A 15,894-nucleotide genomic window follows, 5' to 3' on the forward strand; every position below is an offset into this window, starting at 1 on the left:
TATAGAATTCTGAAGGGACTGGATTTGTCTTCTAACCTCGACACAGTACCCCAAAACATAGCAGTGTGGTGGGAAATAGTCAGATTCTTTCATGACGTAGTGACATAACAGGGCGCAGCAGTTAGGGGTAGAAGCGGGTGAGGCACAACGGGGAAAATCCAACGAAGGGAGGAATGGAGTCAGGACGTCCAACAAAACTGTGGTAGCTCCCGTCGCTTTGCAGCATATTTGTAACGAACTGGAGGCTGTGCTTTCGATGACGTGACGCGAAGTCTTCGGAGATAAGGGCGACCTCACATGGCCTCAAAATGGGTATTCAAGACACATCTCCAGATGACAACTTGTACTTGGATGAGAACAACCTGTCGGCGGACGAGAGTAGCGGCTCGCACTCTTCGTACAGCAGCCCTGTCACGCGGTCTTCTTCTTCTTCCTCGCATCGATTCCCAGTGCACTTAGGGTGGGAGGAAGCGGACATGGGAAGCAGCACGCCGTTCTCCCTAACGTATTTCCGGAAGCGGAGTTACCGTTTAGACGCAGACCAAAAACGTCGCCACTGGATATCAAGCACACTGACTCTATTGGGAAGCCTGATAGCGTTGATCATTGCGGTGTACCAGCTGCGTTTCGCCTTTCCATTTCTCAGAAAAGGTGCAGACAATATGGTCTCTGTGAGCAGCTCACGGCCGTATTCCTCAGGCTCTTCTGGCGCTGGAACAACAGAATCAACTGCAGCAGCATTCCCCGGGAGTTTAAAAGGGACTGAAGGGGCAAAGGTTGCGGGGAAGCGTCACTGGGTGGTTGGAGCATATGTACTTATTTTATCCTTGGTGTGTCCTGCGCTCTTCATCCGGCTCCAGCAGTGCCTACGGGGCCTCTGTCGGTGGCTGTGGGTTGAGAGATCGAACTCCTTACCGACACATTCATCAGTGGAAGAGGAGTTCGCTGAGCTGTATCGATTGAAGGGGGAGTCCTTGTGGGCTACAGAAGATTTCCAGCTCTCCAATCCTGTAATTGCAACTGCAATCAGAAAAAGTCTTGCTGACTACAGGAGCCTAGACACTACAACCCAGCAGTCTGCATTCGCTGCCTTCTTCTACCTTGCGGTGCAGAGTCATATACGACAGGTTGCTTTTTCTGCGTACGTAAATGCATGCGATGCCCTACACGCTAAAGTTGAACAGAGTGTGCCAGTGAGTAATAACGAGTTGACCGCAGTTCTGCAGCAACAAAACGCCCTTCGAAAGCAGTATAGAAGGATGGTTGAGCAGGTGAGCGTCGTTCTCGACGAAAAGAACCTGCCCATTGGTCTTTGCGAGCAAGAAATGGAATTCCTCATTCGGGACTTCCGCCCAGCGCTTCTGGAGCTCGGTCAGCGCACAATATACAGCCTAGACATGGACCGCAAGTTTTTAGAGTCCTCAATCAAAGAAAATCGCATAGCTGAAATGTCTTCCTATGGTGAACAGACAAGATCAGAGGGCGATATGATGTCAGTGGACACTGTTCCAAAAAATCCAAAACTTCAGGATCCAGGGGAAGAACTGGAGGACGAGTTGGATAGTGGAAGGGCAGAGAGGCCTGTGCTCGATGATTTGACCTCAAGGGAAGAAAGGGATGAGTTGCTGGTGAACGAAACCAAATTCTGGGAAGCCAGGAGGAGGCTCACGAACTATAGGAGAGATACGTTCCAGCCCCATGTACCAGACTTTGATCGCTGCATTCTTCCGGAACTGCCACTTTCCTTGTTTGCTTACTGAGACGAAAATCCCGCCAGAAGACGAAGCTACCTTCGGGCGCATATGGTTTTTGATGCATTTTCTGCCTTAAGGGGACGCATCAACATGTGAGCAATGCTTGTTTTATTAAATTAGTTTGCACCCGTTGACCACAGGAAAAGTCGGCATGCGCACTACACGGGCACGCAAAGCGCACTCTTATTCGAGTACATTGGGGTCAATGAGAAAGACTCCGTAAGGCAGTAGAAACCCTAGGGGCAAATGGAATTGAGAGATCACTAATTGTTTACTCGAGCCCGTGAGCAAGACCTGGGCGGTGCGTACTAATCTTGGAACGGGAGAGCTAACCGCGGAAAACTCCTGCCTAAAAACGAGGACACTTCTTAAGTTTAAAAAAGCACTGGGCGGGGTTTCCCCCAAAGAAAGCTGTTCCAAGGGCGGGTGGCCCCCACCTTACTTCATGACAACCCTTTTTTGTGCACCATGCAGGAGAGAGGGCTGCAGTCTAGCCGTCATCACATGTAGAACTGCCCGCAAGGGCGCACTGCACTGCTCTCTAGCATCTAAAATATTCGACTAGGCTTGCGACGCCCTAGCCTACAACGGGGCTGCCTAGATGCTTGAATCACTCAGCCCCTCAGTAGGCGCCTGGCAGAGTACGTCCGCCACTGCGTCCGTTCGGAGGCAGTAAATATTTGCGCTCCGTGGAAGCACATTATAAATGCATCACACTGGTTACGGCCTTTGATATGGGTGATTTACAACTGTAACCTCGCGGCACTAGCTCAAGGGGTCATCCAAGAAAATGACAAACCATTTATTTCATTTACCTCTGCAATCATTCTCCTTTTCCCCGAGACAAAGGCTCTGCTTCATCATGCAGCTAGACTTCCTTGTGGAGGAGTACGTTTCACGATGTCGTTCCCCGACTCTTCTTCTGTGAAGCTTCAGCTTGACTTTGCACTGCTGGAGAATCTTTTCAAGGGCACTGTTTCTGGCACCAAAGTGTCAGCAGCGCTCATCATTAGCAGCAAATCTAGAGGAATTATTCCACCACTCTTGTAAACAACGCGCAACTTCCAAGGCTCGCTCCATTCACATTCCCTCGGCAGCAAAGAAATCAGATCATGCAACTCGGGGTTTTGAAATGTTACTCGCTCCCTCGCTGGCTCTATCTGCACAACAAGTGAGCCGCTAAATGGTTTATTGATAGTGATATGCATTATACAGTCTTCGTAAAGCTTCCATATTGGGTCTTTCTCGTAGTCACTCAGCAGATCGTCAATGCGGTCATTTTCCATTACTTCTCTCGGCACAGTTAAAGGCCCGGGGTTAAGGTCTAAATCCACCATTAGGTACTGGACATGACCCAGTTGTTCTATCACCTGATAGCCCGAGTGCATCCCAGCCATGCAGGATTCCGGGAATGACAGGTTTTCTTCTCGCTGTGTCAGAAGTTTTGCGAATGAAGACCGGTACTTTATCCAGTTGAATAGTTCCTTCCCCCTGGAGCTCCGGAGTGCTGGCTTTTCGGCGTAGCGTACAGTCAGAATCCGATAGGCGTTGTTCGCAAATACTTCCTGAATGCTCACCACTTTGCCCATAGCCTGAGACCTGTGGGCTTTCTCGAAGTCTACGAGCACAAAACACTTCTTTGGGTCTACTGTACTTACAAAGGGGTTCGAAATCGGAATGCGCCGCCGTATCTTCTTGAATGCGTACACAATTCCACCTACTATAAGAGCTGTGAGAGCCAGTGCTCCAGCCACTTCTAGCTTCCCCTTGTGTTTCCGTCCTACCGCCTTTGTTACGTACCAAGCACGTTTCGGAAAGCCTATATGCATGTTATTCTGAGACGAACTTGCTGTATTCGGATATATTCCATTTCCAACCTTGCTGCTGGTCAGCGATTTGTTGGAACCGTGGTCACTCACCAGCTGCTCACTGCTGTCTGTGACAGGTAGTTCATTTACAAGGTGCTGTTGGTCTGGTGTTGAGGCACGTGGCTGAGTGCCCTTGTCGCCCTGTTCCCCACCTTCCGAAGCAGGAATAGCTGCGGTGGGGTCCAAATGCACCGCCTCTTGGATTGCATCGTACTCTTCCTGCGGTGACTTCTGTTGTTCCTCAGCGGCCTGGCTTACAGTGTTTCCTTCATCATGGGAGTTGTGCGGTAAGTCGTGGCATGCGGTTTCGGTTACTGTATCTTTACCAACTCCTGGATCTTCTGTCCCCCAACCGTCGCCTGTTTCCACTGCTTTAATGATGCTGTTCACCAATGGTATAAACTCTGTCTTGAAGTAGTCTTCACTGCTGATCAAGTTGAGCTCCGGTTTTCCCTGAGGCACTTTATTCGTATCTTCAACGTCTTCAACGTGATTAACGAGATCGGACCATGAATGACGTAGATGACTGTTCATGCTATCAGAGAGTGTCCCGCTGGCTTCCAAAGGAGAATTTTCGTCAGGCACATCTTGAGTGCCTACAGAGGATTTTTGTTCCGACTTTTCCTGTGTTTCTGAATCCTGTGGAATGATGGGGGTCTGTGGAGTCTCCAGGTCATTAAAACGATTTTCGGAAGTGCTGTTCGTTACTGGGGAGCTATTTGTCGAAGCAGGCACTAAAGTGTGGGAATCATGAAGAGTGGCAAGCTTCCTTATCCCGGAGTCCTGGCCTTCCGTGGGAGATGGAGGAGACAAGGAGGAAGACGAACCATACTGAGCCTCTTCTTTGTTTAACTTGAGTAATGACTGTCCTGGGGTTAGTAGTTCTGTGGTTCTACGCCCATTGTTGTTGCGTGTACTCGTGGAGGCACCACGGGACACCGCGGGCGATTCTGAACTCACCATAACGGGCAAGCACTCAAATCTCTGATGTTTGCACAGGATAGAGTATGAGCACACCTCAGTAAAAGAGGTAGAAGAGCTGCTGTCTAATATTGTCAAGGGTAGCAAGACGCTACGATGCTCTACGGAAAAGACGAGAGGCCGAATATTCCTTACTGTCGCTGGCTTTCCGCCGTTCTTCAGCTGTTTTAAAGAAATAGCCCCTGTTCAAGGGGATTTCCTCCGATCGCCATTTGAATTTCCTCCACACACCACTCAGTGCCTCGCGTAACCTTTTGATGTGCTCATCTGTTGATATGTCCTGGTGAGTGACCCACTTAAAGATATTGTCTGGGTCTGCTTCAAGGTACACAGGTGCAAAACACATACAATTTGGCTCGCAACAAGATGAAGTGCATCAGCGAAGAAAAATCGCGTATGGCCGCCCTAATGCCATATAGTGCAAGTGCACTACGTGAATGCCGACGTACTCCCATAGCCTTCGGTTGTAGGCACAAGGGTTGCCAAGTAAGAAGATAAAGCCTTGGCTAAGTCGCACAAGCGCAACCAGAATACACGTGAGTCTGTGGATTGACAGTGGGCAAAAAACGATGTCAGAGGCCTCTAGAGGTGGCAGCAAATTGAATCACTAAAGCTCGTATTCACTAGGCGTCCCAAAATACTCAATTTGATAAGACTACGCATGCTTATATTCGGCTGGCTTTAGTTCCGGCACAAAAGCCTGACATACCATCGCTGAAACTATCAATATCAACATCTGGCCCAGGTGCGCTCATACTTGGGCTAGGAGGCTGGTCTGTGGCAAACAAAAAGCAACGCCTTCACCTTCACTCATGTCACTTTCGCTCATGCACGCATTTATACGTGAACGGGGTTAAGCCAAATGCTGCAATTACGCTCTTTCTTGTAATTACCGTTTGACGGGCCAGAAAGCGTTCCTGCACACCCTGTAGGTACACAAGAACAGCAAAAGGAAAAAAAATAGGTTTTCTCAGGAACTCTGCGGTAAAAAATGCCCCCGAGTGCACGCTTACTGTGTCAGAACCTACCTAATAATAAGAAAAACAAGGAGAATTTCGAAAGGATAAGAACGTGTGACCTCCATCTCCAGCGTAGACTTTGACAAACTGGTGTCATTTCCATCCTTTTGGAGTCACAAAACAAGGGCAAATTTATCCAACACTGCATGAAATTAGGATATTATTAGGTTTGTGGGCTTTCTTTGCAATCTAATGCAGGTAAAGTCTCAGGTACGCTGCAAGTTCAGAATCCGACGACATATCATAACTTCCAGTGTCCTGTTGGTCTTTCTTCCGCTGAACTTTAGAGGCTTGCTTACACCTTGTATTCCTAGGTGAATGCACCTTAATAAAACACATGTTAATATTTTTCTTTAAGCGTGAGGCTATTTAACGCGCATGTGAACTCCATCCTTTTCTTGGCGCGTCGCGTCTCGATGACCGGTGGCTGGAAAATCTACGCAATTTTGCAGTTTTTAACCCACGGCTCATTGCCAAACTAATCACTACCACGAACCTTAACTGGTTAGCTTACAACGATTTGCATATGAGATGACTGGAGAAAATCAAAACATCGATTTGCCCAGGAAGTGTGCTGTAAATACTCCTTTCCAGTACATCTGACCAATCGGACGCCATTCTGTCACTGTGTAGCGGAGTAACACGGCGTTTTTGCAAATCTCAAGGCAGTAGCTGTTTTTTGCAGCTCAATAAAGGCGCCTGGAATGGTAGAGTGGGCCCTTGTTTAAGAGGCGCTAAACAACTAACCTTGTACAAAACAGAAAATCGTGCATAGCAGTGTGCCAGTTGCATATCTTGCCACAGTACTGTCACTGGTCAATACTTCGCTCAGTAACTCTTAATGCATGTCCCCCTAGGAGCAGCATCCGAGCACGGTTCCACAGTTCATTAGTGTGTTCTGGCATGCTTGATGGCCCATCTACACACTGTCCATGCGATAGAAGGTAATAAGACGAACAAGCTCACGGCCAGGTTGCTAGAACAATTTGCCAGCCTCTCACGAGTTAATGCTCTTTCCTGCTCCATTGATTTCCCCAAAAGTTGGAAGTACTACGAAACTATCAGCAGTGGCTCCCTGAATAGAAGCCCAACTTCCTAAGTAAAATCAGGAATTTTTGAGCAGGAAGTAATCCATGTGGAGGCAGAAGATTCACAGGGAGCCGTAGACATGTTGGACTCTAGGATGGTGGGGAGCCGAAGACCAACTAGACCCGAGCTTTATTTGAATTGGCATTGGAAACGCCAACCTCATTGGTTGTCGGAGTAGCTAATGCGGAATAACTGTCAGAGGAATAATTTGTGGCTCTGGTAAGCAAAGCTAGTGGTTATGAACAGTTACCCTCGTCTTTCTTGGCAATTGTCCTTCCCTCACGAATGTTCTGCCTATAACAGCTACGTGCATACATTGAAGTTTCTTGAAAACTGCCCAGTAGTTGTTGGGGTTTTCTTCACTTTCAGATTTATGCGCAGGCACTCTCAGGTATGGTGTGTCTTCGTTTTTCCTTGTAGCTTTTTTGGGACCTTAGAGTCGACTTTGCCGCATGCACCGATTATTTTTGCATCCAGAAACTGCGCTGTGACGGGGAGGGGGGCACTGGCTGAACGACTCTGCACTTAGAGTCCTTTTACATAATTTACTTCTCCTCTGTCTTCTCGTAGCCGAAGGCACAGACAGACCATCCCTCCGGAGATATCGGGGCATCGCTTCACCATCATCCCCTTGATGTAGCCCCTCCTTCGTCGTTGGCTGGTGTGTTTTCTTTCTCGCTTCCATCTCACTAGTGGCTAATGTTGCATTCACTATTCTCAATTGTACTCTCTTAAGGTGTTTGCCTGCCTGGGGAGTAATGATAAGGTAGAGATCTTCCCTATCGTGCAACCTCTAAGTCTAGCCATACAGGCACAGAACATAAAATGGCATGTGCTTCGATATTAGGGGGGAGGGGAAGAGGCTGGCGGGGATAACCCAGGCTTACACACGTTCTTCTATACTAGTCATATCAACTTAGAAATAATTGATTAATTGGATTGCTCATCAGGAAAATAGTTTTTTTTATTGCATCGAACAACAATCAGTGCTGCGGGCTTGTGGTTTAGATGCTACGGGCGTCCTGAATGTTGCTCTTCCGACACATCGAAAGCTCTGAAAACCGTGAACAGAAGGTACCACTTCGAAAAACACTCACTAACTTACTGTTGAGTTTGTATTGAGCCTCGAGTTGCCACGAAGCAGAGACAGATGAAGCATTACAGCCTTTAAGTATCGAGCAAACACTACTCTGCAGTAAGTAAACTTGGAAAACAAACCGGGTACACTTATCCAGTAATAATAATAATTGGATATAAGTAGTGCAGTAGAAAATTGCCAAAATGTAGTTTAGCCCGTGACACATCACACGGCAACTTGCACGTATACTTAGCGTTCGAATTTGGCTTGGTCGGCAAGGAAATAGGCTAGCTGTCTTGAAGAAGCGCATAAAATTTTCCATCAAGCTTTGTACAGGGTTTGGGGCCTAGTACATCCTTTGGAGATTGCAGACGAAGCGCTACACAAGTATACTCAAAAGGGATACGCCATGTATTAGTTGAGCGCGTTGTGCGCTCGCATGAAATGGGTGCTGGACAGTGCAGCTGATTCCGAATTGAAAGCACATTGGCACATGAGAAAACATCATTGACTCTCCGTCAGGAAGCATTCATGCGTAATTTTTTGCAAACGGTCGCGAAGGTTTCGGGCTCACGGAAGAGATCATACTCACGTCCAGTGTTGCCGCCTGTGAATGCTAATTATGTGTGCTAAGCTTCTAAGCACAACTAGGTGGGGATATCCGAAGTGTTCAAAGTGCGCGGCAGCGCGTAGCGTAGCTGTCCTCTTCCATTAGGCCGCAACCGTAGGGGCCGATGGCAAACAGGCGAAGGAGTTCTTCGTGAGGAAGGTTTACTAGGGTTTTGTATGCGCCGATGTGGTTTAGAGCAATTGGTCTCATCAAAGGAGGCCACAGGAGAGGCATTGATAGTACAGGGCCGGCGGAACTAAGTGAACAAATTTGGAGAAAGTCTCGCCAGAGTTGATAACAGGCTATCTGATTTTGCGAAGTATAGCTGGATGGCAGAATATTATGAGCTTTTAGAAAATGCAATGTATCGAAGGCATGCACTACTCATGGGCGAGAAGGCATGCACTCGTTCGCCGCCGTTAAAGTTTTCGTCTGTCCAGGCAGAACAATTTGTTCTATTTGTAGTTGTGCAACAGTTACCCATTGAAATACTCCACAACATTCTGATTCCGGTTATCAAGGGGATACTTTTGACGTATCCTCTCATGGTTAAGAGATTTGAGACCTCGTGACCGTTGGTACTTGAATGTCGGCTGCCGACTGCTGCTCGTCATACAGCAACGCATCCCGAAATATTTGCGGTAAACCGATTGGCTTTCAGTGTATTTCAAACAGTAAATTGTCGTGCAATTGAGTAACTTGAGCAAGAGAGGCCAGCTTTGCGAAGCCCGCAAGTGTTGGTGCGTGGCTTCCTAGGGTTTTCTGAAACAAAAGAAAGGGTGGAGGCAGCTTCATTCCGCCGTTCAGTTTACTCAGAGCTATTTCACAAAGCCAGCAACCGTGATACCACTGTCAGCCATATATCTGGAGGTGTTGTCGACAGAGGACCAACGTCGCACCACACGAGGATGGGGAAGTGTAAATGCAACATCCGGGGCATTGGCCCATTTAGCTTGGCTGCTTGCGTTGTGCTCTTTTCCCTGTATAACATGCTTAGCTCAACAGTTGAGCTGTGCGCGGCTGTGCGTAAAAACTCCTGTGGCAACGGTTCTGACTCTGTGATCGCATTCAACTTTTTTTCCTCGTCATTTACGATAATTGCGGGTGCCCTTGGAGTATTATCCACCATAACAAAGTCTTCATGTTTCGTTCTCCTGGTCTTAATTGTAGCGATCATCACCATGATTTGCGATGGGGCCGAGCTAGCAACAAACGCGATTTCCGGCAAGCCAAGCTTGTTTCAGTTCATAATGACCACACTGCATTTAGTCATTAACTCCGCGGCCATGGTTGTGTTCTTATCATACTACCGCGTACTTAAAAAGGGAGGCACTGGCAGGGAGAGGATGTCCGCAGATGATTTTAAGCTTGTTGAAGAGAACCCGCCTGCGGAAGGGGCAAACGCGTTGCCTCATGCGAAGACTGCATCGGAATACACCCCGCTGATGGCATAATCATGATAAAAGATCAAGTGGAGACGTGTTCGAGTGTGAGGTAAAGAGGAACCAAACTACGGGGTCTATACACTTCTGAGCAAGATGACGACCAAAGACAATGTAGCAACACAACAGAGACGGGATAAAGAGGTAAAAAGAATACTTTGAAAGGAATACAAATCGCTTTTAAACTATTACATAGTTGGAATAGGCAATTAATATCTATGCGAGGGCGTCTTGTGTGGATGGCAGCGTATTGTGAAGGACTTGACGACGCACAAAATGAAGATGCGTGTTAGCGAGTGGCATGTGTTTGGAGACACGTCGTTTCCCCATGACGGCTACGGGCTTGAGTTGTGAAATTTCGGGGTGTGTGCTAAAACACATCAGCATCCACGTGGTGCATTTTGTTGATTTGAATTGCTGATGCACTAGAAGCATTCAGCCCATGATGATAGCCTTGGCAAAACTTTATTGTCTCTAATCCTCAATTTTCCTTTTTCCCCTGGAAAAGCAGGTCCTATACGGGAATGTGCCAGCACTGCTTGGGAAGGAGCGCAAGATGCCGGGCCTAATTTTTTGAGGCTTCCCATCCCTACCCTACAGCATGCACGGCTTGAATGAACATTGAATCCTTGTGCCAAATAATATACTGCTCGGTCCATCTCGCCTATGTTGCCGGTTACACTTGTTTCTCATTCGGCCGAGGATTCAGAGGAGAGCTACGGGAGGTATTCGAAGGGGCACTTTCCGTACTGCACTAGCTGTTCAACTAATTGGCACAAAAAGCGAGAGGCTTTTGTGTGCGTAATACAGCCATTTCAGTATGCAAGCGCTCTAGCCCATAGTCGTCCAGCTACATTGTTACTGCTGCAGTGGCGAGGGCACTTCCGACCCCTATTAAGAATACAGCCAAGCGCAGGTAAATACTTTTTAGGAAATTAGAGGAGAGCATTTTGTTTTGTCTCATAAGATAGAGTAACACCCATAGAACCACCGCCTGCACGGCCGCTGCGAGCAAGGAGGCCCTGATGTTCTGTGCAGTTTTACGATTTCTTCTTTCTTCTCTCTGCATCAAAGGACCTCGAATGCTTGCCTACTAGATCTCTATTAACTAGCTAGCTCCCCAAGCACACATCCTAACAAACAAAGCCAACAAACCTGGATCCCGGGAGACGGCAGGGGAGACGGCGCTGGCTGGGGGTCGGGCACTGCGCAGTGAGCTTTTGTGCTTGGTTGTTTTGCTGTGAAGCTTATCTGTATCATTCATAAACTATTTTGAAGCCGATCATAAGCTACATGTTTTCCCCCTCTTTTGAGTTGTTTGTGATTTTATCTCGGTGTAAGCAACAGACAGTGCAGGGGCCGCTGCTCGTGCTCGTGCGACACAAGGCCTAGGCTCTTTCTTGTGCCCTTTTTCCTCCAGAAACAAGCCCTCCTACTTGTCTTCAATTATCTACTGCTTGTTTTGGTTTGTTGGAGCAGCGATAACAACGAGACACCCCTGCCAATAACACGAAGAGGCAACCGGCGGGGGCCCGCGGCGACAGACAACAACTTGGCTACTGCGTCTTTATGAAGAGACCCTAAGAGCCGCAGTAGCAGCTGGGTGCCTTTAAGACGTCAAACATAACAGAGGTGTGTTTGTAGATGGACTTGAAAGGACCTTGATGCACCCTTCTGCTTATGTCTTTGCTCTCCTCTTTGGGCTACTGCGAAACACAGACTCCCAAATCCCAAACAATAAGAAAGCACAGAGGCAGCAACTTCTCGAGGCTAACCCATTTCCTTTGGATCATTCTAATCGGTTTACTGTTGCAGGGCGGACACTACCTCTTGACGTGCAAACCAATACAAGTAAGAGCTACTGCTGCCGAACAGAACGCCAACTCCCTGTAATGAAAATGCACATTGGGCACGGCTGAGGTCCCTTAACACACCATCCAATTGTCTGTCTCATGGCGACTCTGTGCACACGACTGCGGCTCCCCACTACCCATTCAATGCAAGTATCATTGTTGCCCTTGTGGCTGGAGCACGGATTGTTGCATCCACCCATTTGCGCTTGCCATCCCTGTCCTATTTTTTCTTTCTGTATTTATCGCAGGAGGCTGTGTGGGGCGACCGTGGTGCTCCGAACCAGTCCAACTATAAAGTACCTATCTCAAATATAGTTTTTATCCTTCTCGCATTGCGCTAAGGCACCCTGAGGAACTGCAGGCCACCAGGGATCATGAGGTGAGGACTAGTGACGTGCTCAACGCTGAATCAACTTTTACTACGGTGAAGGCTGTCAACATCAGGGCCTGCCGCACAGCGCGTTCTTGGCAGTTGTGTGCTGCCTGCCTCCGATGTAGAGGGCGATATTCGAGCCGCGTTGGGGCGGGTGGGGTCCCTGTTTGAGATCCCCTCATCTTCAGCCATACCTGCATTCTGGCCCTTGATCTCTAAAGGCCGATCTCGCACCCTTCGCGTGCCTCCTTTCTCTCGAAGGCCTACCATTCGGTTTGTGCGTTGTTTGGAGCGGCTGAGGGCTCTGTCCAGCAGCAGCGGCCGCTGGTGCATTGCAGTGTGGCGTAGATCTAGGGAGGTCGGAGCGACAGCAGTCCTGAAGCAGCGCGAGATGCCTGAGTCTTCTCATCGGGGCCTCTAAAACGGACGCAGAAAGAAGCTGGCGGCTCGAGGCGTAACAAGGAATACACCAAAATCAAGCTCCAGAAAGCACTGTACATGAGGAGGCCCCCTAAGGCCCTGGGCGCCGGCAGCGCAGAGGACCCCAAAACCTTCGGGGGCCCCCCCAGCCGCGGCTGCCTCCAGTATATCACACCTCACCATGGCTACAGATATGCTCAAGAGCGCCACGGTGACCCCCCCTAGAGCTGATCCGTCTCCCGTTGGCAGAGAGCAGCTCGCTCCCGAGGCTGCTCCCTCTTGTCCGTCGTCCGCTGGGATGCATCCCCAGCAGGGGCAGCAGCAGCAACAACAGCTACCCCATCAGCAACGACAGCCACACCATCAGCAACGGCAGCAACAACAGCAGCTACAGCAACAACAACAGACTGGTGCTGGCAGCGCCTCCGAATACTCCCACTTGCTCTCTGCCCAGAGCCCTGCATCTCGTTTGCTGTGGCCAAACATCACGGGGGTATCCTGCCCTAGAATTCTGTCTCAGGGACCTCGCTACCACCCAATCGGTCCTGGCGACTCTGTTGCTGCTGCTGCGTTCGAGGATTGCGTCAGGAGTGCGGCGGTACCCATGCAGCAAAACACAAACCCACCTCCTCAGGGTCAGCTGGTCCCGCACAGTGCCGCTGGGGAGGGGGCAGCTGCAGGGGACTGCGCAGCTGCAGGCTTCTGCTCTCCCTCCACGACTCTTAGGAGTGCAGCTACAGGGCCCACGATCGTGGTAGCAGCCGGTGAGGCGTCGTTGCTCTCTTGCCCTGCCTGTGCGTTTCTGGTCACATGGACTTAGGCCGCCACTTATACGCAGCTAGCCAGCGGGCACTGGGCGTGATGCAGGGCGGTGCGGCAGCAATCCAGCAGCTTCTATTCAGACAGACAGTGGCACGATTCAGATGGATGCATGAGGTGCTGTTTGGCGGCTGCTGCAGATAATCGCATGGCAAATACCCCACCAGGCTCTCTGGATCGATTGAGTCCCAGCCTGCAGGTGGGGGGGCCTGAGGATTTCCTTGGGGTGTACCAGCAGCAGCACATGCAGCAAGCTGCGGCGGGGCAATGCGCCATGCATCACAATAACTTGCAAGCTCTCCAACAGCACTTCTGCCAGCAGCTACAGCAGCGTCAGCACTTGCAGCTGCTACAGCAGCGTCAGCAGCTGCAGCGGCACCAAATCCAGGCTCTTCATATGAAGCAGCCACAAGTACAACAACAGTTCCAGCAGCAACTTTTGCAGCAGCAATTGCAGCAACAGCAGTTACAGCATATGCAGTACAGTGAGCCATACTCGATGCAGCGCGAACTGCGATTACAGCTACACCATGGCCTGCAGCCAGAAGAGCATGCGCCATATGATTTTGCCGTGCACCAGGAGGCTGCACTAAGTTGCTATGGCTGCGCTAACAGATGGATAGGCCTGAACTGCGGTCAGCTGGCAGGTGAAGAGGTCGAACCTCATCCCCCACTCCCCGTTGTTCCCTTTGAAGCCCTTAAACCTTCACCTGGGGAGACACTTCAAAAGCCGGGAGAGGCTTCTGCCCTTGCAATACCCAGGAGAGCAGCATTGGCGGAAGACAGAGGCCTAGAAATGCCGCTTGCCGCGAGCTTCGAAGTGTGGCAAGCGAAGCAAGTCCTTAGCCAAAGGGAATCTCGTCCTCTCCGTCTCACCCGCTTTGAAATGGTCGAGGCGTATGCAAAGTGTACGTTTTCGCTGCTGCACGTCCCTTTTGACATTTGCATGCAGCACTAGAAGTTCTGGGTCCCCTAGTCCCTATAGATGAGAAAGCTGGTGCAACTGGTCTTGCTCGACCTACTTCGACAATTAGCTGCCATCACTGCAGTAGGTTTTAGGTAGACCCTATGGGTTTCTCCATCTTGGTGTATTTGCAGCTACCCTCTGCCTTTCTTGCGACTCCATGGAACACAAAATTACGAACTGTCCCTTTGGAGAATTCGTATGCCCCAACTGCCACCGCTCTTCCCATCGTGGGGAGCACTGCCCATTGGTACGTCTTGATCCCTTCTAGTTTGTAATTCGCATGCAGCCGTTTAAATGGTAACAGCACGAAGGTGTCAGAGCCTGTATGTAGAGCATCTTGTGCCAAGTATTTTCCCGGCTTAAACGAGTGCATTGGAAGGGTCGAGTAATACGCCAGCAGAAACGAAGAGGCTCCACAAGGGAATTGCAGCGCAGGCTTCTTAGAAGTGTGCTGTTGTGGGTCTTGGGTTGGCGACAGCCCTGCAGATTCTGCTTTGAGCGCCACTCCGGAATTTCTGTCAACGAATGCATCCGAGTGAGCTCCAGGAAGACGAGATACAGCTAGTCTTTGGAGCTTTTTGGCTGCGGGTGAAGGGTTTAGTCGCGTGGGGCAGGAGAGTTACGACACCCAGTGGCATTGATGTTCCCTCGTACCTCAAAGCAAAAAGGGTGAATGAAAAGAGCGTCTTGGAGTTATGTCAAGTATTTCTCAGCTACTGTATTGGCTACAAATAGGCTAGTTGCACAGCATTGAGCCCTGAACTCTTCATGCATCACTGGCTTTGACAGGCTTATGGTTTGGTGTTTCCGGTAGTGCACTCACTTAAAGGCTTGACACTTACTGTCTGCATTGCTCAACACTGCGAAAGAGGGACAAAATAGGACGGAGTGACAAGCAGGTGGTGATATTTGCTAGTGTTTTTCTCCACCGGATGCCTCCTCTGGTTCGGCAACATCACTATACTGAGTGGCACATTTCAGTGGGCTCTGTTGTGCCGGATTGTGTCATGCGCTGTGGGGTCTTCCTCAGCGCACAGTACGGCAGCCGCTGGAGAGACTCTTGGGTGTTAAGATGCCTCTGGACGCTTCTCTTAGCCGACGGCAGAAGCGGGAGTCGAGCATCCTTAGCGGGGAGAGTGGGGATCTTGCCAGCCTGGCTCTAAAGAAGGCAGACAGACCCAACACACCCCATGGTCGCAGCGTATACGTGAGCAACATGCTACCTGGCACTAGTAAGGAGAGTCTGCGGTCAGCCATTAACTTCTTGCTTGAACACGGTCAGGTTGTCTGCGTGGAGATGCGGGAAAGGAGTAATTACCTTCCTTATGCATTCGTAGAGCTATCGTCCCTACAAGCAGCTTATGAACTCGTCCAGTACAAAAAGGCGGCCCTTGTGATTGGAGACCAAGAGCTAAAAGTACAATTCAAAAAAATAGGGCTAGCCTGCACAACACCGACCCGCAGCACTGCATGTGGCTCACCAGATGAAGTAGAAACCAGCAAACGTTCTCCTGTTTCTCTCATGGCCCCCTTCACCCCTACCGGGCAAACAGTACAGGAGGTCTGCCGCCTTGTAGCTTACAAGCTGGCTCATGATTTTGGTCTCCCGATTCCTGGGCCT

The 15,894-nt window shown here is 49.6% G+C and overlaps 3 protein-coding genes across 3 annotated transcripts; 2 read left to right on the forward strand and 1 right to left on the reverse strand.

Moving 5' to 3' along the window:
- The first annotated feature begins 308 nt into the window (after positions 1–308).
- Positions 309–1,760, forward strand: LOC34619350. The gene has a single exon (XM_022732644.1). The coding sequence runs from the start codon at positions 309–311 to the stop codon at positions 1,758–1,760; it is 1,452 nt and encodes a 483-aa protein (XP_022589867.1).
- A 926-nt stretch (positions 1,761–2,686) lies between these two features.
- LOC34619351 lies at positions 2,687–4,585 on the reverse strand. The gene has a single exon (XM_026336121.1). The coding sequence runs from the start codon at positions 4,583–4,585 to the stop codon at positions 2,687–2,689; it is 1,899 nt and encodes a 632-aa protein (XP_026191906.1).
- Positions 4,586–9,307: 4,722 nt separating this feature from the next.
- On the forward strand, positions 9,308–9,853 carry LOC113147022. The gene has a single exon (XM_026336101.1). It carries the CDS (start codon positions 9,308–9,310, stop codon positions 9,851–9,853), a length of 546 nt encoding a protein of 181 aa, XP_026191886.1.
- The last annotated feature ends 6,041 nt before the right edge of the window (positions 9,854–15,894 follow it).

This window comes from Cyclospora cayetanensis, unplaced genomic scaffold, assembly GCF_002999335.1.
Source record: "Cyclospora cayetanensis isolate NF1_C8 unplaced genomic scaffold, CcayRef3 CcayRef3_contig_93, whole genome shotgun sequence".
Classification (NCBI taxonomy): domain Eukaryota; phylum Apicomplexa; class Conoidasida; order Eucoccidiorida; family Eimeriidae; genus Cyclospora; species Cyclospora cayetanensis.